This window comes from Salmo salar, chromosome ssa12 (genome assembly GCF_905237065.1).
Source record: "Salmo salar chromosome ssa12, Ssal_v3.1, whole genome shotgun sequence".
Classification (NCBI taxonomy): domain Eukaryota; kingdom Metazoa; phylum Chordata; class Actinopteri; order Salmoniformes; family Salmonidae; genus Salmo; species Salmo salar.
The window spans coordinates 79,406,576-79,432,058 of record NC_059453.1 but is presented as its reverse complement, the minus strand read 5'-3'; the positions used below and the strand labels follow the sequence as shown (position 1 = coordinate 79,432,058).

Sequence of the window (25,483 nt, the reverse complement as noted above, 5' to 3'; positions counted from 1 at the left end):
TTTGTTGTTGAAAAAAAAAAATGTGTTTGCCTTTCATACAATATAAATTAATTTAAATGAATCACAGCCATTTGTTTGGCTAAAATACTTCCCATATTTACGTCGTAAACCACCACTTAATTTTTAAAAATAGGCTTTATTAAAAATCAGCAGAATTTGCTCATTTTACAAACGCATATTTCTCCATGATACCAAACCTTATAAAGAAACTATATGGAATAACGGTCTAAAGTAGAAAGAACAACACACAGAGCATAGACTGTAAAAAGAAGGAGCAGAACCATAGGAATAGAATTCACAGGTCATGACAAAATCATTGCAGTGTTTACTTTTTTCAAATGCAGATTTTACTTTCATGTAAAATAAATGTTTCAGAAAACAGCTTTACAGAGAACTAAGTACTAATGCTTCAATTTGAGCACATCTGTATTTTTCAGTTGTGTCTATCTGAATAGTGCAACCAAATCAAGCAAGCCGTTTGGCTGTGGTTCTCTTCAGATGATGATTGACAGTGGCAATGGGAAGATGACACTTATAAGGATTATCACTGTCTCACCCTCTAGAAGAGGTTCTGGAAGCCCTGCTCTCAAAACAACATTGGGTTAAATCAGCCAACAGTTGACAGAATGTGATAATCCCATCCATTTAGGTCTTCATGTGGGACATTGGTTTCACATAGAATAATTTATAAATCAATGATCTAATCAAACAATGTTCATCTGCTTATGGTGAATAACTTGTTTGAAGGTTGCTTACGTTACCAAGATAAACCACTTATTATCTATCTACATGAGTAAATGTGGATGCACTGTGACCTTCCACATTGAACACTAAACAAACAGGACACACGGCTCACAATGGGTGTCAGAGAGCAGCTGAAAGCTAGAATATCTGTATTCTGTACTAGTACCTCAAACCTGAAAAGCTATTGCAAAAAAGCAGGCTTTAAACCATAATGATTTGTACATTTATTTGTAAGATATACTTACAAAAAGGGCAATAAAACATCCCGTTTCAAAATGTCTTACATTTAATTGCAAAGTCCAGTGGCAAGTGTGTAAACCAGTCCTGGTTGTCCATCCCAGCAAAGACTTGAGATGTTCTGTGAGGGCAGAGGTGTGATGCTGTGTGTAGTGTGGCCATTTGTTCGTTTTCTCCTGCTAAGTGACCCTGCGGAACCAAATGTTCTTAATAGCTACAGGATAAGGCCTTACACTTCGGACAGTGCTCTGTTTCTTTAAGTACCAGAAAGTCACAGGTCGATGCCCGCTCAATGATGATTGGAGCCTGGCTGAATGGCTGCTCCTTGGTCGGGACCCCCTGGCACACATTGTACTTCTCCAGATCTAGCAGCAGGTTCACAACCTGGGGCACAGAGGTCAGGCCGGATGGGTGAGCTTCATACAGCGGGTGGGTGAGGAGCAGCTGCTGGCCCTGTACACAGATCTGATAGCAGAAGCCTAGGTCAATCTGGACAGTTGTGTCCACCATGTGGGAGAGCTTGGAGCACTGCAGTAGCTGTAGCATCGGACCCTCCACCATTATGGCAAACCAGAGTGTGGGGAGTGCAGAGCTGCGCAGGGACTCCAGTAGCTTTAGCAGCTCATGGTCCTGGTCGATCCCACTTGTTCCTGCACTGTCAGCCAAACTGAAGATCTGAGTGATCTACAGAGAACATAACAGGGGTAACAAAATGCAGTTGGAATCAATTCCACTCCACTCTTACTCCAGTTAGAGATTTACTTGCACATGTATTTCTAATAGAATATCTTAACATTTTAAATCCAAGCATAATAACTCTAATACAGAACTTCCTCTAGTCAAACGAAAAGGTCATTATTAGCCTTAAATATTGGTTACAATGCTGTAAAGTGTACCTATGCACCAAAGCAGGAAGTGGTAACTTACCATAGGTGTGACTTCCTCTACTTCAGGCTCTCCAGACAGCGCTTCTACATCCTTCTCCACACTTAGCCTTCCTCCGTTCATTCCACTCTGTCCATCCGGGGCTGCCAAGGACATATTCTCACCTGGGGGTCCACCATATTGCACTGGGGGATCCGCCGGTTTGAACAGTGTGCAATACTGGGCAAGAAAGAGAAATACACCATACTCCAGTCTAAAATGTTAAAAGTTAAACACTGAAGAGCACACTAGCCATAGGTCAAACAATTACTAGAGCTTACCTCTCCTGGATTGTGATTTTATTATACTGCAGTGTAAAACATTGCATGCTTAAGAGAATTTCAATAAGGTAAAGAGAAGTGTGACTCACTGCTGGAGAACTTAAATGGTTGAGGATATGCGGGACACGCTCCATAAGCGCATTCTTTTTGACAATTTCCATCGTCTCTTTATGCACCTGTAAAATATGAGAAATCTGTTGAAATTTGTGTGTATTGGAATACAAAGTAAAAAAAATTAAAAAAAATGTATCACCAAAAGGTGAATGCCACAAAAGTAAACCTAAACAAAAGCTTAAATCCAATTTCATACTAACCTGGACTGTCGGTAGCTGGTTTCTGAAGTTCTCATCCTGGGGTATGCTACTGCTGGGAAGCATAGGGCGCCAATGTGCCTACGACAATAACAGACGTAAGACAGGGAGAAGAAAGTGGGAGCATGATTTTAAAAACTTTGGTATAATTCAGTTTAATGTACTCTATATAAATATATACAAAAGTATGTGGACACCCTTCCGAATTAGTGGATTCAGCTAATTTATCCACAACTGTTGCTGACAGGCGTAAAAAATACATGTAAAAAAATGGACCACACAGCCATGCAATCTCCATAGACAATCATTGTCAGTAGAATGGCCTTACTGAAGAGCTTAGTGACATTCAACATGGCATCGTTATAGGATGCCACCTTTCTAACAAGTCAGTTCGTAAAATTTCTGCCCCGCTAGAGCTGCTCCAGTCAACTGTAAGTGCTGTCACTGTGAAGTGGAAACGTCTAGGAGCAACAACGGCTCATTTGCAAAGTGGTAAGCCACACAAGCTCACAGAATGGGACCGCTAAAGCACGTACAGTGAGGGAAATAAGTATTTGATCCCCTGCTGATTTTGTACATTTGCCCACTGACAAAGAAATGATCAGTCTATAATTTTAATGCTAGGTTTATTTGAACAGTGAGAGACAGAATAACAACAAAAAAATCCAGAAAAATGCATGTCAAAAATGTTCTAAATTGATTTGCATTTTAATGAGGGAAATAAGTATTTGACCCCCTCTCAATCAGAAAGATTTCTGGCTCCCAGGTGTCTTTTATACAGGTAACGAGCTGAGATTAGGAGCACACTCTTAAAGGGAGTGCTCCTTATCTCAGTTTGTTACCTGTATAAAAGACACCTGTCCAAAGAAGCAATCAATCAATCAGATTCCAAACTCTCCACCATGGTCAAGACCAAAGAGCATTGAAAATGGGTCGTGGGTGGGTATTCCAGCATGACAATGACCCAAAACACACGGCCAAGGCAACAAAGGAGTGGCTCAAGAAGAAGCACATTAAGGTCCTGGAGGGGCCTAGCCAGTCTCTAGACCTTAATCCCATAGAAAATCTGTGGAGGGAGCTGAAGGTTCGAGTTGCCAAACGTCAGCCTCGAAACCTTAATGACTTGGAGAAGATCTGCAAAGGGGAGTGAGACAAAATCCCTCCTGCGATGTGTGCAAACCTGGTGGCCAACTACAAGAAACGTCTGACCTCTGATTGCCAAAAAGGGTTTTGCCACCAACTACTAAATCATGTTTTGCAGAGGGGTCAAATACTTATTTCCCTCATCAAAATGCAAATCAATCTATAACATTTTTGACATTAATTTTTCTGGATTTTTTTGTTGTTATTCTGTCTCTCACTGTTCAAATAAATCTAGCATTAAAATTATAGACTGATCATTTCTTTATCAGTGGGCAAACGTACAAAATCAGCAGATGATCAAATACTTTTTTCCTCTCGCTGTATGGCATAACAATAGTCTGTCCTCGGTTGCAACACTTTACAGAGTTCCAAACTCCCTCTGGAAGCAACATCAGCACAAGAACTGTTAAAAAAAATAAAAAAAATCGGGAGCTTAACGAAATGGGTTTCCATGGCCGAGCAGCCGCACACAAGCCTAAGATCACCATGCACAATGCCAAGCATTGGCTGTAGTGGTGTAATGCTCACCGCCATTGAACTCTGGAACAGTGGAAACACGTTTTCTGGAGTGATGAATCACGCTTCACTATCTGGCAGTCCGACAGATGAATCTGAGTTTGGCGGATGCCAGGAGAATGCTACCTGCATAGTGCCAACTGTAAAGTTTGGTGGAGGAGGAATAATGGTCTGGGGTTGTTTTTCATGATAGGGGCTAGACCCCTTAGTTCCAATGAAGGAAAATCTTAACCCCACAGCATACAATGACATTTTAGACAATTCTGTGCTTCCAACTATATGGCAAGAGTTTGGGGAAGGCCCTTTCCTGTTTCAGCATGACAATGCCCCTGTGCACAAAGCGAGGTCCATACAGAAATGGATTGTCGAGATCGGTGTGGAAGAACTTGACTAGCCCGCGCAGAGCCCTGACCTCAACTCCATCGAACACCTTCAGGATGAATTGGAATGCCGACTGCGAGCCAGGCCCAATCGCCCAACATCAGTGCCCGACCTCACTAATGCGTTTGTGGCTGAATGGAAGCAAGTCCCTGCAGCAATGTTCCAACATGTTCTCGTGGAAAGTCTTCCCAGAAGAGCAGCAAAGGGAGGGGACTAGAGGTCGACTGATTAATCGGAATGGCCGATTAATTAGGGCTGATTTCAAGTTTTCATAACAATCGGAAATCGGTATTTTTGGACGCTGATTTGGCCGATTAAATGTTTTAAAACCTTTATTTAACTAGGCAAGTCAGTTAAGAACACATTCTCATTTTCAATGACGGCCTAGGAACGGTGGGTTAACTGCCTTGTTCAGGGGCAGAAAGACAGATTTTTACCTTGTCAGCTCAGGGATTCAATCTTGCAACCTTACGGTTAACTAGTCCAACGCTCTAACCACCTGCTTTACATTGCACTCCACGAGGTTACTCGAATGCAGTAAGAAGCTAAGGTAAGTTGCTATCTAGCATTAAACTTATCTTATTAAAAAAAACAATCAATCATAATCACTAGTTAACAACACATGGTTGATGATATTACTAGTTATCTAGCCTGTCCTGCGTTGCATATAATCGCTTAGGTACACGTTGCTCCAACCATAAACATCAATGCCTTTCTTAAAATCAATACACAAGTATATATTTTTAAATCTGCATATTTAGTTAATATTGCCTGTTAACATGAATTTCTTTTAACTAGGGAAAATGTGTCACTTCTCTTGCAAACAGAGTCAGGGTATATGCAGCAGTTTGGACCGCCTGGCTCGTTGCGAACTGTGTGAATACTATTTCTTCCTAACAAAAACAGCCGACTTCGCCAAACGGGGATGATTTAACAAAAGCGCATTTGCGAAAAAAAGCACAATCGTTGCACGACTGTACCTAACCATAAACATCAATGCCTTTCTTAAAATCAATACACAGAAGTATATATTTTTAAACCTGCATATTTAGCTAAATGAAATCCAGGTTAGCAGGCAATATTAACTAGGTGAAATTGTGTCATTTTGCGTTCATTGCACGCAGTCAGGGTATATGCAACACTTTGGGTAATTTGTCAGAATTTTACGTAATTATGACGTAACACTGAAAGTTGTGCAATGTAACAGGAATAACGTTTTGTTTTCAAGATAAGTTTCCAGATTCGACCATATTAATGACCGAAGGCTCGTGTTTGTGTGTTATTATGTTATAATTATGTCTATGATTTGATAGAGCAGTCTGACTGAGCGGTGGTAGGCACCAGCAGGCTCGTAAGCATTCATTCAAACAGCACTTTCGTGCGTTTTGCCAGCAGCTCTGAGCAATGCATTGCGCTGTTTATGACTTCAAGCCTATCAACTCCCAAGATTAGGCTGGTGTAACCGATGTGAAATGGCTAGCTAGTTAGCCGGGTGCGCGCTAATAGCGTTTCAAACGTCACTCGCTCTGAGACTTGGAGTAGTTTTTTCCCTTCCTCTACATGGGTAACGCTGCTTCGAGGGTGGCTGTTGTCGATGTGTTCCTGGTTCGAGCCCAGGTAGGAGCGAGGAGAGGGACAGAAGCTATACTGTTACACTGGCAATACTAAAGTGCCTATAAGAACATCCAATAGTCAAAGGTATATGAAATACAAATCGTATAGAGAGAAATAGTCCTATAATAACTACAACCTAAAACATCTTACCTGGGAATATTGAAGACTCATGTTAAAAGGAACCACCAGCTTTCATATGTTCTCATGTTCTGAGCAATGAACTTAAACGTTAGCTTTTTTACATGGCACATATTGCACTTTTACTTTCTTCTCCAACACTTTGTTTTTGCATTATTTAAATCAAATTGAACATGTTTCATTATTTATTTGAGGCTAAATTGATTTTATTGATGTATTATATTAAGTTAAAATAAGTGTTCATTCAGTATTGTTGTAATTGTCATTATTACAAATAATAATTTAAAAAAAGTATATATTATATATATTATATATATAATACATTTTTTTTAAATAAAAAAAATCGGCCGATTAATATGTATCAGCTTTTTGGGTCCTCCAATAATCGGTATTGGCGTTGAAAAACCATAATCGGTCGACCTCTAGAGGGGACCAACTCCATATTGATGCCCATGATTTTGGAATGAGATGTTCAACGAGCAGGTGTCCACATACTTTTGGTCATGAAGTGCATGCATCAGTATTTGCATGGAATCCTGTACTCAAGACAATCACAATAATGTGACGATGACATTGGACAACAATAAACCATTTTTTAACACAACAAAATAGGGAAACGCTATCTCCACATAGCAGAACTCACTGTTTCCATGGAGTGGTCATCTTCTTCCTGCAAAGGCTCGTCTATATCATCAGTGAACTCCAGGTCCACTTCCCGCTGCGGTGTTTTACTTTTCTTTGGGGTAGTCTTGCGACTGTATGTAAAGTGAGGTCTAGGCCTGCCAAGCTGCACCCACCCCTCTTCGGACCCAAAATCAGTCTGACCCAACTGAAAGGGCAACAAGTGTCTCTGTCAAACACATACATACACATAAGAGCACCATTGAAAACATTGTTAGGAGTCCATTCATGGCATAACAATGAGTATGGCCATTGCTTAATTACAAGGACTAATTCAAAAGGATTTGCCAAAAATCTTGTCACCCTCAAATGCTGATATGATTGACAATCATCTCAACATATGTGAGTAATCAACCCTTACCATGGCCTGTTTCTGGCACTGCCGCAGACGGCACTTCTGTCTCTTCTTATTGCTGCCTCCAAACTTCGGTTTGTCTATGCAGAAATCACAAGTGCCACAGTCTATCCTACTATTACAAGCTTCACACTTCCCACAGGAGCGTCGCTTACGTTTCCTTATCCAAGCCTGAAAGACAGAATGAGAAAAAAATACTGATAAAGAAAAATATATATACTGCTCAAAAAAATAAAGGGAACACTTAAACAACACAATGTAACTCCAAGTCAATCACACTTCGTGAAATCAAACTGTCCACTTAGGAAGCAACACTGATTGACAATAAATTTCACATGCTGTTGTGCAAATGGAATAGACAACAGGTGGAAATTATAGGCAATTAGCAAGACACCCCCAATAAAGGAGTGGTTCTGCAGGTGGTAACCACAGACCACTTCTCAGTTCCTATGCTTCCTGGCTGATGTTTTGGTCACTTTTGAATGCTGGCGGTGCTTTCACTCTAGTGGTAGCATGAGACGGAGTCTACAACCCACACAAGTGGCTCAGGTAGTGCAGCTCATCCAGGATGGCACATCAATGCGAGCTGTGGCAAGAAGGTTTGCTGTGTCTGTCAGCGTAGTGTCCAGAGCATGGAGGCGCTACCAGGAGACAGGCCAGTACATCAGGAGACGTGGAGGAGGCCGTAGGAGGGCAACAACCCAGCAGCAGGACCGCTACCTCCGCCTTTGTGCAAGGAGGAGCAGGAAGAGCACTGCCAGAGCCCTGCAAAATGACCTCCAGCAGGCCACAAATGTGCATGTGTCTGCTCAAACGGTCAGAAACAGACTCCATGAGAGTGGTATGAGGGCCCGACGTCCACAGGTGGGGGTTGTGCTTACAGCCCAACACCGTGCAGGACGTTTGGCATTTGCCAGAGAACACCAAGATTGGCAAATTCGCCACTGGCGCCCTGTGCTCTTCACAGATGGAAGCAGGTTCACACTGAGCACATGTGACAGACGTGACAGTCTGGAGACGCCGTGGAGAACGTTCTGCTGCCTGCAACATCCTCCAGCATGACCAGCTTGGCGGTGAGTCAGTCATGGTGTGGGGTGGCATCTCTTTGGGGGGGCCGCACAGCCCTCTATGTGCTCGCCAGAGGTAGCCTGACTGCCATTAGGTACCGAGATGAGATCCTCAGACCGCTCGTGAGACCATATGCTGGTGCGGTTGGCCCTGGGTTCCTCCTAATGCAAGACAATGCTAGACCTCATGTGGCTGCAGTGTGTCAGCAGTTCCTGCAAGAGGAAGGCATTGATGCTATGGACTGGCCCGCCCGTTCCCCAGACCTGAATCCAATTGAGCACATCTGGGACATCATGTCTCGCTCCATCCACCAACGCCACGTTGCACCACAGACTGTCCAGGAGTTGGCGGATGCTTTAGTCCAGGTCTGGGAGGAGATCCCTCAGGAGACCATCCGCCACCTCATCAGGAGCATGCCCAGGCGTTGTAGGGAGGTCATACAGGCACGTGGAGGCCACACACACTACTGAGCCTCATTTTGACTTGTTTTAAGGACATTACATCAAAGTTGGATCAGCCTGTAGTGTGGTTTTCCACTTTAATTTTGAGTGTGACTCCAAATCCAGATCTCCATGGGTTGATAAAAATAATCAATGGAAATCCAATTTATGTGATTTTGTTGTCAGCACATTCAACTATGTAAAAGAAAAAAGTATTTAATAAGATTATTTCATTCATTCAGATCTAGGATGTGTTATTTTAGTGTTCCCTTTATTTTTTTGAGCAGTGTATATTTGAACTAATACCATTAACTGTCAAATACATGTCACTGTCTAGATATTCAGTGGACAGATAAAGGAACTTGTTGGCCCAAACTGTGACCAACTTCAGATGGAGACCTCCCTAGGAAGAGCAGGGTTTTTATATTGGGGGGGGGGGTAATTGGCCAGCAGAGGGAACTCCTAGATAGAAGTGGGGTAGGACTTATTTCTTGAAGCAGAGCTTACCTCATAGTCAGCATCATCACCATCAAACTCTTCATCGTCATCATCTATATCGACATTCACAGAGAAGTCTTCGGGGTCACTGTATTGAGGAGTGGAGTTCTGTGGGAATAATGAGTAAGATCTGTTCTGCCCTCTCCTTGGGTCTTTATTCAATTACATTTATTGTTTACATTGCATATTCAATTAACAATGAGGTCAGGATTGGAGGAGTATTATTAGAGATGGCTGGGTATTGTTACCTGCAATTCTCCACTGTCAATCTGCCAAAAGAAAATGTATATTCAGTTATGGGAGCTTTTCATGGAGACGTGAAGAGAACATTACAAATAAACTGCCAATGTTCACGTGTGGACTTGTGGGAAATGCTGCTCTTAAATTGAGTAAGCGGACTCAATAGCCTTCAGCATTTTTCATATACATGCATTCAGATTTGTTATTTACTTTGAAAGACACATTAGAATACACTGGGTAATAGGATTCTAGTCAATTACCTTGAAATTTGTCATGGGATGGGGATCCAACTTTTGGGGACCTTCGGGTTTGTTCTGAAATACAAAACAAATTTAAAAAACAAAATGGATCACTTTTATTTCTTCAATCATTGTCTGTATTTTCTTCTGTCTAACTTAGACTCAGCTGTTCCCTTGTTCATACAGGACACCATTCCTTTGTTTAAATGGGCTACTAAAACACGGCAGGCATAGACACGGCAGACAGGCCGGTATCCTGGCGAGACTGAGACGAAGACAAAAATCGACCGGAACTCCCCTCCATTCTATTGTGAAATGTCCAGTCACTTGAGAATAAGATGGAGGAGGTTCGTTCGAGAGAGTCTCCTATCAGGGAGATGCAACTGGATCCTGGACTTCCTGACGGGCCATCCCCAGGTGGTGAGGGTAGGCAACTAAACCACCACCACACTGACCTTAGACACGGGGGCATCTCAGAGGTGTGTGCTTAGTCCCCTCCTGTACTCCCTTTTAATCCACAACTGTGTGGCCACACACGACTCCAACACCATCAAGATTGCTGACTACACGACAGTGGTAGACCTGATCACAGACAGCCTACAGGGAGGAGGTCAAAGACTTAGAAGTGTGGTGGCAGGAGAACAACAATTTCAACGTCAGTAAGACCAAAGAGCTGATCGTGGACTACAGGAGAAAGAGGGGAGAGCACGCCCCCATCCACACACAGTCATGAATAGGTCACGACAGCACCTCTGCCCCCTCAGGAGGCTGAAAAGATTTAGCACTGGCCCTTGGATCCTCAAAAAGCTACAACTGCACCCCTGAGATGTCCGGACCACCCTCTGCACATCACGGGGGCCGAGTTCCCTGGCACCGAGGACCTCTATATCAGGCGGTGTCAGAAGAAGGAACGAAAAATTGCCAAAGACTCCAGCCACAGACTGTTGACTCTGCTACCGTCCGGCAAACGGTACCGGAGAATTGTCTCTCGGACCAACAAGCTCCGGGACAGATTCTACCCCAAGAAATAAGACCACTAAATAGCTCATTAAAAATGGTTACCTGGACTATCTGCATTGATACAATCTTGCACTGACGATGCACAATCACAGGATTTTTATATAACTGGTACTATGTAGGCCAGGTCATCTGATGCAGCACTCCAACTCTCCTTGGTCAAATAGTGGGACTATCATTTGTTTTTCAACAGGACAATGACCCAAAACACACCTCCAGGCTGTGTAAGGGCTATTTGACCAAGGACAGTAATGGAGTGCTGCATCAGATGACCAGGCCTCCACAATCACCCGACCTCAACCCAATTGAGATGGTTTGGGATGAGTTGGACCACAGAGTGAAGGAAAAGCAGCCAACAAGTGCTCAGCATATGTGGGAACTCCTTCAAGACTGTTGGAAAAACATTCCAGGTGAAGCTGGTTGAGGGAATGTCAAGAGTGTGCAAAGCTTCCATCAAGGCAAAGGGTGGCTACTTTGAAGAATCTAAACTATATTAAGATTTGTTTAACACCATTTTGGTTACTACATGATTCCATATGCATTATTTCATAATTTTGATGTCTTCACTATTATTTTACAATGTTGAAAATAGTAAAAATAAAGAAAAACCCTTGAATGAGTAGGTGTGTCCAAACTTTTGACTGGTACTGTGTATCTCTCTATTATGCGTGGGAATACTTTGGAACAGATTTCCAAAATTAAAATCACTTGGTGCTGATTTACTGGTATTTTTATAGTATTTGATGTCCAACAATTAAAACTTGGGTCCCAGAAATGTTCCATACGCACAAAAAAACTTCCCTCTTAAATTCGGTGAACAAATTTGGTTACATCCCTGTTAATGAGCATTTCTCCTTCGCCAAGATTACCCATCCACCTGACAGGTGTGGCATTTCAAGAAGCTGATTAAACAGCATGCTCATTACACAAGTGCATCCTGTGCTGGGGACAATAAAAGGCCACTAGAATGTGCGGTTTTGTCACAGCACAATGTCACAGATGTCTGAAGTTGGAGCATGCAATTTGCATGCTGACTGCAGGAATGTCCACCAGAGCTGTTGCCAGAGAATTGAATGTTCATTTCTCTACCATAAGCTGCCTCCAACGTTTTAGAGAATTTGGCAGTACGTCTAACCGGCCTCACAACTGCAGACCACGTGTATGGCGTCATGTGGACGAGCGGTTTGCTGATGTTAACGTTGTGAACAGAGTAGAGGTCGACCGATTAATCGGAATGGGCGATTAATTAAGGACGATTTCAAGTTTCCATAACAATCGGTAATCGGAATTTTTGGCCAAGGTTTTTTTTTTTTACACCTTTATTTAACTAGGCAAGTCAGATTAAAAACACATTCTTATTTTCAATTACGGCCTTTTTGCAACCTTCTGGTTACTAGTCCAACGCTCTAACCACCTGCCTTACATTGCACTCCACGAGGATGGCAGGCTGACTACCTGTTACGCTAGGGCAGCAAAAAGCCAAGGTAAGTTGCTAGCTAGCATTAAACTTATCTTATAAAAAACTATCAATCTTAACATAATCACTAGTTAACTACACATGGTTGATGATATTACTAGCTTATCTAACGTGTCCTACGTTGCATATAATCGATGCGGTGCCTGTTAATTTCTCATCGAATCACAGCCTACTTAGACAAACGGGTGACGATTTAACAAGCGCATTTGCGAAAAAAGCACTGTCGTTGCACCAATGTACCTAACCATAAATATCAATGCCTTTCTTTAAAATCAATACACAAGTATATATTTCTAAACCTGCATATTTAGTTAATATTGCCTGCTAACATGAAATTGTGTCACTGCTCTTGCGTTCATTGCCTGGCTTGTTGCGAACTAATTTGCCAGAATTTTACGTAATTATGACATACCATTGAAGGTTGTGCAATGTAACAGGAATATTTAGACTTAGGGATGCCACCCGTTAGATAAAATACAGACCGGTTCCGTATTTCACTGAAAGAAAACAACATTTTGTTTTCGAGATGATAGTTTCCGGATTCAACCATATTAAATGACCTAAGGCTCGTGTTTCTGTATGTTTATTATATTCGAATTAAGTCTATGATTTGATAGAGCAGTCTGACTGAGCGGTGGTAGGCACCAGCAGGTTCGTAAGCAGTCATTCAAACAGCACTTTCGTGCGTTTTGCCAGCAGCTCTGAGCAATGCATTGTGCTGTTTATGACTTCAAGCCTATCAACTCCCAAGATTAGGCTGGTGTAACCCATGTGAAATGGCTAGCTAGTTAGCGGGTGCGCGTTAATAGCGTTTCAAACGTCACTCGCTCTTAGACTTGGAGTAGTTGTTCCCCTTGCTCTGCATGGGTAACGCTGCTTCGAGGGTGGCTGTTGTCGATGTGTTCCTGGTTCGAGCCCAGGTAGGAGCGAGGAGAGGGACAGAAGCTATACTGTTACACTGGCAATACTAAAGTGCCTATAAGAACATCCAATAGTCAAAGGTATATGAAATACAAATCGTATAGAGAGAAATAGTCCTATAATTCCTATAATAACTACAACCTAAAACTTCTTACCTGGGAATATTGAAGACTCATGTTAAAAGGAACCACCAGCGTTCATATGTTCCCATGTTCTGTGCAAGGCACTTAAACGTTAGCTTTCTTACATGGCACATACTGCACTTTTACTTTCTTCTCCAACACATTGTTTTTGCATTATTTAAACCAAATTGAACATGTTTCATTATTTATTTGAGGCTAAATTGATTTTATTGATGTATTATATTAAGTTAAAATAAGTGTTCATTCAGTATTGTTGTAATTGTCATTATTACAAAAAAATTAAAATAAAAAAATACAAATAATAAGAAGAGTCGGCCGATTAATCGGTATCGGCTTTTTGTGGTCCTCCAATAATCGGTACCGGCGTTGAAAAATCATAAATCGGTCGACCTCTAGAACAGAGTGTCCCATGGTGGCAGTGGGGTTATGGTATGGGCAAGCATAAGCTACGGACAACGAACACAATTTCATTTTATCGATGACAATTTGAATGCACAGAAATAATGTGACAAGATCCTGAGGCCCATAGTCGTGTCATTCATCCACCGCTATACCCTCATGTTTCAGTATGATTATGCATGGCCCGATGTCGCAAGGATATGTACACAATTCCTGGATGCTGAAAATGTCCCAGTTCTTCCATAGCCTGCATACTCACCAGACATGTCACTCTTTGAGCATATTTGGGATACTCTGGATCGACGTGTACGACAGCGGGTTCCAGTTCCCGCTCTTGTCCAGCAACTTCGCACAGCTTCTGAAGAGTGGGACAACATTCCACGGGCCACAATGAACAGCCTAATCAACTCTATGCAAAGGAGGTGTCGCGCTGCATGAGGCAAATGGTAGTTACACCAGATACTGACTGGTTTTCCGATCCACGCGCCTACCATTTTTTTAAAAGGTATCTGTGACCAACAGATGCATATCTGTATTTTCAGTCATGTGAAATCCATAGACTAGGGCCTAATTACTTTATTTCAATTCACTGATTTCCTTATATGAACTGTTACTCAGTAAAATCTTTGGAATGGTTACATGTTGAATTTATATTTTTGTTCAGTATACATAGCTACCTACAATACCTCGTACCTCTGCACATTGATCTGGTACTGATACTCCCTGTATAATGGCTTAATTCTTGTGCATTTTACTCCACGTGTTACTGTTTTTCTTATGTTTTTTAAACTCTGCTTCGTTGGGAAAGGCTCGTAAGCAAGCATTTCAGGGTAAAGTCTACACCGGGTGTTTTCGGCACATGTGACAAATATAACACAAATGTGATCTGAGTCTGTACCTTGCGGATCGGACATAAACATTTGCGTTTCCGACAGCTGACAGGTTTTCTGGAGTCAGGGTTCAGCGCTTTTTTGCAGTTAGCACAGCTCCCACAATCCTCTGTGGTAAGGCAAGCCTTACAGTTACCACAAGGAATCCACTATAAAAGATAAGAAAATGTTGAGTATTCCCCTCCATTCAGACCCATGTTGATTAATCATTGTTTAACTATGTAAAACTGAATTAAGTAAAGGGAAACAGTCCAAAACACAAACTATAAGGAGCATGAAAGTGTGTTAAAAACAGAGAAATTATGGGAGTAGTTAGTTGAGGAACACTTGTTTACCTTCCTGAATCTTTGATAAACTGGATTCTTGCCTAAAGAAATGAGAGATACTTTTAACACAACCTCAAATGGAACCTTCACTAAAAAAATTTTTTTCAAAGGCACATTTACAATGTCTTAAAATATGTAAATTCTGTTCCTCTTTAAAAGGCATTTGTGTAATGGCTTTCCTTTAATTAGATTGACATTAAATAAGATGACATACCCCTGCATTTGGGGCAACAGGGATTCTTCATCTGTCTTTCATATTCAAAGCCTGTGTATGAATTATCACAAATGGTACAGACGCTGAAATAAAGAGTATTGAAGCAAGTTACCTAAGGTTCAAAGAGCGTAACATCAAAATCACTCCCATGTATTCTTGGCTTATTTTATGTACAAAATACACACATACATATTTTTTGTTTAAAAAAATTCAACACTCAAGCTGACATATAGCCTAAACCATGATTACATAATAGGAATGTGTTAAACTTTTTTTTTTTTTAACTCTTAGATGTAAAGTCCCCTGTTTAAGGGACCTGATTGGTTCTGGTACCGGTTCCAACCTACATAAGTCTGTGGACAACGTAGATCAAAATGGCTTGCATTGAGCGATAGCCCTGGTTCCCACGGACACAATTGTATATTGTTTTAGCCTGTGTGAAGTAGGATGTGAAATCTGAAACCACTTGCAGCTGGGATGTCCCTCCTACCATTTCATTCGCTCTTCCGACTGTCTATCAACTCCGGGCTGAACCCTATGTCACAGCCACTGACAACACACTTGCCTGCAATCCTTACATCATAACGCAGCAGGAGAGTGGTTCATCAATATAGAACATTCATAGATCGATTTATAGCCATAATCTAAAATAATTCATCGATTTTAAACAGAAAACTTTTTCCACTGGTTTATCTTCAAGGCATTCCTAGTCGATCACCAAACATCTCTAGCAGAAAAGCCAACGATAAAACTTGCACACTTATTATTTCTTTATCGTATTGCGCTGTTGACAGAAGGTGCACTTGATTCAGAAGCCCTGCGCACCGGGTAAGCAAAGTGTTCTTATTTTGAACCATTAAAATTTGTCTGAAAAGACAAACTCTGCCTAAACGGTGAATCGGATAGCTCAAATCACCACGCCTACAGAGCTTCCGCAACCCTGGCCCCAAGTTTGATACTAGCCTACATAAGATTTAATAACTTTTAAAACCATGACCACCGAGAGACTGTCAAAGAATACAGCAGAGTGAGTTCCTGTTTAAGTTTTTATTCTGCAATGTCACTGTTTTTGTAAAAATCTATTACAAAACGTGCATCTCCCTACTTCCACTCGCACTGCAATGTATAAGTAGCCAAGTGTATCGATAGCCCTGCGTTTTAATTATTAATAGCATTGTGTCTATTTAAATATTGAGGAATAACAACATTGGTAGGCCTGGAATATAGCCAATATGCTGTGATAATGTATTAGGTCTATTGCACAAACCTCATTCCTACACAACTGCTTTTATTAGGATATATATATTTTTTTTTAAACATGACTTAACTTATCTGAGCGGTAGATCTCGGCTTGCTTTTCGAATGCGAAAGTGATCTTGACTAAGGATAGGTTGGTGACCACGGTCATAGATGGAAATTATTAACATGAGGTGAATGGTGAGTTCGGGAAGCCAAGCTAGAGCTCTTTGTGACATTCACAGCGGTGGGGGCTGAAGTTTTGATCAAGAGAGCCCTTCAGAAAAAAAATTACCATTTTCTCAAACACTAAACATACAAATATGTATTTACATTTATAAGGAAGGTGAAATATTATAGTTAGTGGTTTTATCATTTGATTATACCATATTTAGAAAGCATAAAAGTAATTTCAAGCCTTATTCAGTTTTGTTGAATAGGAAATAAGTCATAAAATATTTCATGTATTAATCTTATTTGTACTTCAACCCTCAAAAGTGATTACACCTCAGCAATTTTTTTTTTTTTAATTACCCGAAAGGTGAGTATGCATCATAACTAGTTACTGTTTATCGTCCTCTCATGATAAATAATTACTTTTAGGGATTATGTACATTACATTTTAGATCACATGTAGTTAGATTGAAGATGTTCAATTCTCAGCGATAAAATTATGAGATAATATAGGAGCATTTAACTCACCAAAAGGAGGGCTCTGAACCAGCATTCCCATTGATGGAAACTGAAAGCGCTGACACAGGGCTCGAGGGCAGTTTAGTTGCACTGTGCTTCATACCTTCCACATCATGAGCGACAGAGGCTGAACTTATCTGTGTGAGAGAGGTGTTTGGTCTTGGGGGAGTGATATGTTGGAGGTGGGGGTCTCGGCTTGGCGTGCCCATGGAGCTGGACTCTGAGGAAAAGCCACAGTCCACTGAGGTAGTATGATCCTTCTGTATGTTCTAACAGACCATGGGATGGAAGAGACGAAATGGAAGTTGTTAGAAAATACATCGGAATTAGTGAAGGTAAAGAAAAGTTATCATTTCAAGTGTAAATGCTGGGAGCTTTTTTCTTTTATAACCTTTCTCAGGCGCACTGTCTTGGGTTGTCCAGCACCCCTGAACACCCCTGCTTTGTAATCAAACATTGTCATGTCCAGAGTATCTGCCAGGACTTTGGAAAGCTCAACCCTACTTCTCACACGTTCATTACTCGGACTTCGGGGAACAGAGAAGGGAAGAAAGATAGTGTGACCCATTAGTGGCATCAATGGTTTAAAGTCACCTAAAAGCATATAATACTGACATAACAAAATGCATGTGCAGTGAGCTTGTGTTATTAGGTTAAATTGTTTCTACCACATTTTTATGTGGTATATTCACACAATAGGTACAGCAAGTGAGCCTTAGTATATAACAATGAACCTTACGTCATGAGACAATATCAGTGGTTAAAAACATAAACTGGCCATTGGTCTAAAAATGTATAGAGTTTTGCCAGAATGTTTTTACCTCATGTAATAAACGTCACTCTGGCCAACACTAGAACCCGAGCGACGAACAACCGCCTTGCGCTTCCACCCCTCTCCAAGTGCCGGCCAGTCCTCCCAGCCCTCTTCAGTTTTCACTCTTTTCTTCCGCCTATAAACAGAAAACCTGGCATAAAATAAAAACTAAAATGTCAAAGTATGTCATCATAAGAGCATAAAATATAACTGGAAAGCACATCAACTGGCTACTTTTTGTATAGTTTGACTGGCTACATATTTGCTACAAGTAAGAACTGAGATTCTGATTTTTCACTTTAAATGTACACCACTGTTCAAAAGCTTGGGGTCACTTAGAAATGTCCTTGTTTTTTAAATTAAAGCACATTTTTTGTCCATTAAAATAACATCAAATTGATCAGAAATACAGTGTAGACATTGTTAATGTTGTAAATGACTATTGTAGCTGGAAACGTCAGATTTTTTTATAGAATATCTACATAGGCGTACAGAGCCCCATTATCTGCAATCATCACACCTGTGTTCCAATGGCATGCTGTGTTAGCTAATCCAAGTTTATAATTTTAAAAGGCTAATTGATCATTAGAAAACCATTTTGCAATTATGTTAGCAGAGCTGAAAACTGTGTTCTGATTAAAGAAGCAATAAAACTGGCCATCTTTAGACTAGTTTAGAATATGGAGCATCAGCATTTGTGGGTTCAATTACAGGCTCAAAATGGCCAGAAAGAAATAACTTTCTTCAGAAACTTGTCAGCCTATTCTTGTTCTGAGAAATGATGGCTATTCCATGCGAGAAATTGCCAAGAAACTGAAGATCTCGTACAACGTTGTGTATTACTCCTTTCACAGAACAGCGCAAACTGGCTCTAACCAGAATATAAAGAGTGGGAGGCCCCGGTGCACAACTGAGCAAGAGGACAAGTACATTAGAGTGTCTAGTTTGAGAAACAGATGCCTCACACATCCTCAACTGGCAGCTTCATTAAATAGTACACACAAAACACCAGTCTCAACATCCACAGTTATGAGGCGACTCCGCGATGCTGGCCTTCTATGAAGAGTTGCAAAGAAAAAATGCATATCTCAGACTGGCCAATGAAAATAAAAGATTAAGATGGGCAAAAGAACACAGACACTGTACAGAGGAACTCTGCCTAGAAGGCCAGCATCGCAGAATTGCCTCTTCACTGTTGACGTTGAGACTGATGTTTTGCGGGTACTGTTTAATGAAGCTGCCAGTTGAGGACTTGTGAGGCATCTGTTTCTCAAACTAAACAATCTAATGTACTTGTCCTCTTGCTCAGTTGTGCACCGGGAGATCCCACTCCTCTTTCTATTCTGGTTAGAGCCAGTTTGCGCTGTTCTGTGAAGGGAGTAGTACACAGCGTTGTACGAGATCGTCAGTTTCTTGGCAATTTCTCACAAGGAATAGCCTTCATTTCTCAGAACTTGAATAGACTGACGAGTTTCAGAAGAAAGTTATTTCTTTCTGGCCATTTTGAGCCTGTAATTGAACCCACAAATGCTGATGCTCCAGATACTCAACTAGTCTAAAGGCGGCCAGTTTTATTTCTTCTTTAAAATCAGCACAACAGTTTTTAGCTCTGCTAACATAATTGTAAGTGTTTTCTAATGATCAATTAGCCTTTTAAAATGATAAACTTGGATTAGCTAACACAACGTGCCATTGGAACACAGGAGTGATGGTTGCTGATAATGGGCCTCTGTACGCCTATGTAGATATTCCATTAAAAAAAAAAATTGGCCGTTTCCAGCTACAAGTAATTTACAACATTAACAATGTCTACACTGTATTTCTGATCAAGTTGATGTTATTTTAAATGGACAACATTTTTACTTTTCTTTCAAAAACAAGGACATTCTAAGTGACCAAACTTTTGAACGGTAGTATATGTGAAACAAAAACCAATGATTGCAAAGCTAAACAAACCCTACAACTATACGCACAAGGACTACTTTTAACAATTTCCACTGAACATTTTAAAGTCACATTTACTTGAATAACAGTACAGATTAAGTTTGGTAAAAGAATGACGGTTTCTGCTGTTTGTGCCGTCATTCTGTTACCAAACTTGGCATCTGCACTGTTCTTCAAGTAAATGTGTTTTGTAAAATGTTCTGAGTCTGTGTCACTATTACCCTATAATATAACATTACAAGAACAGCAGTCAATGCTAGTCAAATCAAGTGTCATATCACTCAACATACAGGTTGTTGTTCTTGATGTTCCTCTCACTGCCTGCCACGCTTCCGCTCCTTTCGCTCCCTGCAACACTCTCCTCTTCAGCATCCCCTCTGCTATTCATGTGTCGCTCCCCCACAGCAAGGCCCATGTCCAAGCCCTGTGTGTCATCTTCATAATTGTCATCCTCCAGGGGCTCAAACCAGTCTATAGGGGGCTCTAAAGCAACTCCCCCTGGGATCTTCTCTGTATGGCCATCGTCTGTCATCACAGGACCTGAGGTGGCATGATCCTGAATGTCAAGACTGTCCGAGGGAACCAGGGCCTCCAGTGGCGATAGGACCTCAGAGGTCCTCTCCATCCCATTGTCCCCAACCTCAACCCTCTCCTCCCTTTCTAGAAGTGCATCATTTGTAGGTTTGAGTACCTCTCCGTCAACCTCCATGTCTTGAGTCCCTGGCCCTCTCCCTGAAATTCGGTTATCCAGCAGTACTTCACTAATTTCTGGGGCTCTATGCATTCATGAAGCCATAGGGACTTAAGGTTCTCCAAAATGTTTTCTTGAACAATGACTTCTAAAGTTCACACTTCAAATACTTTGCATAACAATACAGATGAGTGCTCACATCCAGTGGGGTTCGAGAGTAATTCAAGCAAAAACTTTGCTTCAGCAGGGCTTTCCAAAAACCGTTATGTCTCCCAATTGATGTATAGGACCTGGTAATGGGATTAAGTTTAAATAGATTACATCGTCATCATCATTAGCTTTACACCGACTTTTAACAGTGTTTCACATGGGTATATCCTGAATAAATGCACCCAGATAGTAATGCCATCACCAATAGACCATGCTGAGCTGGACAAGACGTTTCAACCAAGTCGAGCCACTGACATGAACGATGCTTGACTGATAGATAGTCTGCTATTGTCAGAGACGGTGAGTTAGCTATAATATGATTAACGTTATATTTTGTCAAGTTAAATCATCTAGGTAGCTAGCTGGCTTGACAGTCAGCTGGCTGGCTATAATATGGTAATTCACACGTGATAATTTACTAGCTAACGTTAGCTACAATCAGCCAACGTCAATCAATTAACTTCTATAGTAGTTAGGTAACGTTAATTCTCCTCTCTGTCTGTTGGGATTATTTTAAGTGAAGGCGTTAAGATTATTTGGTAGGGAACGATAAAATAAGTGATAGTAGCATTATTATACAGCCTAGTTAGTTATGCTACCGTAGTTAAATAAAGGTTAAATAAAAAAATACTTCACTCATTTTGGTTGCTAACATAGTGGGCTAGTTATTTATTTTCGATGAAACCAAGAGAGCTTAAACAATGAAGTGTCAAGTCTTGGTTGCATCGCAGTTACTAACGTAGTTAGTTAACGTTAGCAAACAAGCTAACAACCCTTCACGACCACCATAACGTTCTGCAAAGCCAGAGAAGACAAAACTAATTTAAATAAAGGTCACATATCAAATCCAAAACAACTACCAAGCTACCGCAGACAAATAGAGCAAAAATAGCTATTTGAGTTAGCTAGCTATTAGAATCTATGCTAGCGGAAGAATAGATAGCCATTAGCAGTTGTCACGTTAGCTAGCTATTTGGTTATGGTGACGTTGGTTACGAGGGAACAGTGAACAGAACTAACATCCTCCTTGCACCGCTTGGTATGAAAGACATCATTGTGATGAAAGGACGCAGTTCCAAAACAAAACGGTAGAAAATATGTTCAAAACAGTATAAAATATCGAAAACTTACCATCGACGGTTTAAAAACCGGTAATCACCTGCAACATACCCGGAAACATATTATACGAGCATGACGGTCTGTGCTATTCGGTATCCTTGGGACGTAGTTGACGTTTAAAATGGTTAGGCTATGGACGTCCGAATTGTGGTTACGTCCCAAGGGTTGACTGCTTTCAGTCGCTAGCTAGCTACTAAACTAACTTGTCGTAACTACGCCTGAATTTGTCTGGCATTGCCAAGCCAAGGCTGAACTGAAATACCAGACTTGCTACATAACGATAATTTTTTTCTAATGTTGTCCTGTCCACAATATTTAATTAATGAACAGATAATGTGGACGTAGAGACGAGGGGCTACAACATAATACCATAGATAGAACAAGTATGTTTATGTTATACAAATATTTGATGATATGTATTCTGCTACTGGCAGTGCTAGCTGTTTTTAAGGAAAATATGTGTGACTATTTGACGTTATCTGATCATAGCTTCAGCTAGCTAATTTTCTCCAGGTTAGTTCTAAATAGGACCACCAACAAGTAACGGTAGTTAGTTAGCTAACTAGCTAGCTGCGTTCAATACTTGGTGGCTTTACCGATAGTGATAGACAATATCGGGAGCTGATATTAAAAGCCACCAAGCATCGAGCTAACGTTAAATGCTAACGCTACCTACTGTTGTAACGTTAGCTATCATACCAAACAGGTGTGTGTGTCAGTCTGTCAAGTTATACTGTACAAGGAAAACGGCTTGACATGCCAAGTTTTGACCATCACCCACTCTCTGCCATCAGGTGAGTATAAATTAATGATCAACCATTGTCTATATGGTGTAGTTTTTATGGTGTATTTTTTTTTGTCTATATGGTGTAGGTAGCTGGCTATAGGTCGTCATTCCCGCCACCCAATAAAGCCAGAGATGAAAGGAATTAAGATTGATCGTTCATTTGTTCAGTCATTCAATTATTCTCAATGGTAATTAGTGAGTATATCTGTAGAGAAATAGGTGGGCATGCTGAGCATGCCTGCTTATGGCCACCACTACACCTGCACAACTGGGTGAGATTGAAGCTGGCAGTGTTGACAGTGACACTACACATATAGGCAGGCAGGCAGGCACAACACTTCTGCCATTCCCTGCCTAGCATGGTATGGTTCTATATACTAGAGCCCTCAAACTACACTTTGGACCTCCAAGCCAGTTCCACTGTCTTTTTCCATTCAGGGACTGATTTTAGACCTGGGACACCAGTGCAATTAATTACGAGGTAGAACAGGACCAGCAGGTGCCAGACCTCGTAGGGTAAGAGTTGAATACCCCTGTATTAGAGTATAATGACATTTCACCTTTGTTTTTCTAGAGGGGGACAGAGGACGTGTGTAATTTGCGATGATCTAAATATACTTTGTATTTGACTCTGTGTGTAGATTCATCAGTCTCCATAGACGCTGGATGCAGAATTACAGTCCCCTTACAATCCCCCACATCCTACACATGTTCAGTAGAGAAGGAAATCCCTAGACATGGAGCAGCTGCAGCAGCTAGACCACTCCCAACAGGTAACACACACACACAGGAAGGGATGAGCACACATGGACACACACACTGTCATAATTTCCACATAGAAAGGCTTAGTCTGCACTGAGAATCTAATGAGATTTGTGTGTGTGCATGTGTATGTGTGAGGTAAGGAGGTGTATGTGTGGGGTGGGTGGGTAGGGATGAGGAGGCAGACTGTCGTACCCTCTGTCCTCTCTGAAGGGGTTAGTGTGTGAGAGCTTTAGCCTGCTGATTCTGATGCTGCACCCTCTGAGGAAGAACATCCCGAGAAACGTGACCTTCCTCTCCTTTCACCAGGACACATACATCTCAACCTCCACCTACAGTACCAGTCAACAGTTTGTACACACCTACTCATTCCAGGGTTTTCCTTAATTTTTTACTATTTTCTACATTGTAGAATTATAGTGAAGACGTCAAAACTATGAAATAACACATATGGAATCATGTAGTAACCAAAAAAGTGTTAAACAAATCAACATATTTTTTATTTGAGATTCTTCAAAGTAGCCACCCTTTGCCTTGATGAGAGTTTTGCACACTATTTTAGCATGGATTTAATATCAGATTTTGTTTCAACATGCTTCCAGTCCATAACATGGATAGATGAGTAGTTGTTCTCTATTATTCCATTGAGTTTGCTGACTACATATTTGAAATTATTCTTTAATTGAGTCTCCAACATGGGATGAATTCCATTATACACTAGGTAGTTTGGAACCTGGATGCTGATTGGCTGAAAGCTGTGGTATATCAGACAATAAACCATGGGTAGGATGCAAAAATACTTGTTTACTTTTCTATTTCTGTTGGTAACCTGTTTATAATAGCAATAAAGCACCTTGGGGGTTTGTTGTATTTGGCCAATATCACGGCTAAGGGCTGTATCCAGGCACTTCACCATGGTATATTGGCCATATACACACCCCCTCAGGCCTTATTTCTTATTTACTATGTATGCGATATATGTGTATTTTCAAAATGTTACATATTTGAAACAGTATGTTTAATTTTCATAGTCTCCAATATGTGCTAAAGTGCCTTCGGAAAGTATTCAGACCCCCTTGACTTTTTCCACATTTTCTTACGTTACAGCCTTATTCTAAAATGGATTAAATAAAAATAATTCCTCAACAATCTACACACAATACACCATAATTCAAAACCAAACGTTTTTAAAATGTTTTTACAAATGTATTAAAAATAAAAGCAGATACCTTATTTACATAAGCATTCAGACCCTTTGCTATGAGACTTGAAATTGAGCTCAGGTGCATCCTGTTTCCATTGGTCATCCTTAAGATGTTTCTACAACTTGGTTGGAGTCCACCTGTGGTAAATCCAATTGATTGGACATGATTTGGAGAGGCACACACCTGTCTATTTAATATCCCACAGTTCACAGTGCATGTCAGAGCAAAAACCAAGCCAGTAGGCCGAAGGAATTGTCCGTAGAGCTCAGAGACAGGATTGTTTCGAGGCACAGATCTGGGGAAGGGTACCAAAACATTATTTCAGCATTGAAGGTCCCTATGAACAAAGTGGTCTCCATCATTCTTAAATGGAAAAAGTTTTGGAACCACCAAGACTCTTCCTAGAGCTGGCCGCCCAGCTAAACTGCACAATCGGGGTAGAAGGGCCTTGGTCAGGGAGGTGACCAAGAACTTGATGGTCACTCTAATAGAGCTCTAGAAGGACAACCATCTCTGCAGCACTCCACCAATCAGGCCTTTATGGTAGAGTGGCCAGACGGAAGCCACTCCTCAGTAAAAGGCACATGACAGCCTGCTTGGAGTTTGCAAAAAGGCACCTAAAGGACTCTCAGACCATGAGAAACAAGATTCCCTGGTCTGATGAAACCAAGATTGAACTCTTTGGCCTGAATGCCAAGTGTCACGTCTGAAGGAAACCTGGCACCATCCCTACGGTGAAGCATGGTGGGGGCAGCATCATGCTGTGGGGATGTTTTTCAGCAGCCGGGACTGGGAGACTAGTCAGGATCGAGGCAGAGTTGAACG

General features: G+C 41.1%; 1 protein-coding gene and 1 long non-coding RNA gene across 6 annotated transcripts; one reads left to right on the top strand and one right to left on the bottom strand.

Annotated features, from left to right (window-relative positions):
- Positions 1 to 116: 116 nt before the first annotated feature.
- LOC106565762 (uncharacterized) lies at positions 117 to 22,132 on the bottom strand. Of its 4 annotated transcripts, none has more exons than XM_014133254.2 (18): positions 21,917 to 22,132; positions 20,175 to 20,865; positions 17,948 to 18,091; positions 17,518 to 17,653; positions 17,136 to 17,395; positions 15,198 to 15,280; positions 14,993 to 15,024; positions 14,666 to 14,806; positions 14,027 to 14,125; positions 9,832 to 9,885; positions 9,580 to 9,600; positions 9,341 to 9,439; positions 7,332 to 7,496; positions 6,933 to 7,139; positions 2,501 to 2,578; positions 2,276 to 2,362; positions 1,909 to 2,085; positions 117 to 1,665 (listed from the first exon to the last, which is right to left on the bottom strand). In XM_014133254.2, exons 2-18 carry the CDS (start codon positions 20,666 to 20,668, stop codon positions 1,189 to 1,191), a joined length of 2,754 nt encoding a protein of 917 aa, XP_013988729.1. In that variant the 5' UTR covers positions 20,669 to 20,865; positions 21,917 to 22,132; the 3' UTR covers positions 117 to 1,188. The 4 variants fall into 4 exon arrangements, with proteins under 4 accessions (XP_013988729.1, XP_013988731.1, XP_013988730.1 ...); XM_014133256.2 differs by having other exon boundaries at positions 6,933 to 7,118; XM_014133255.2 differs by having other exon boundaries at positions 17,948 to 18,076.
- A 92-nt stretch (positions 22,133 to 22,224) lies between these two features.
- On the top strand, positions 22,225 to 24,647 carry LOC106565763 (uncharacterized). 2 transcript variants are annotated; one of them, XR_001319728.2, is made up of 4 exons: positions 22,225 to 22,698; positions 23,130 to 23,207; positions 23,333 to 23,464; positions 23,763 to 24,647. It is a non-coding gene; the product is annotated as an uncharacterized lncRNA (long non-coding RNA). The 2 variants fall into 2 exon arrangements; XR_001319727.2 differs by lacking the exon at positions 23,763 to 24,647 and having other exon boundaries at positions 23,333 to 23,602.
- Positions 24,648 to 25,483: the final 836 nt, after the last annotated feature.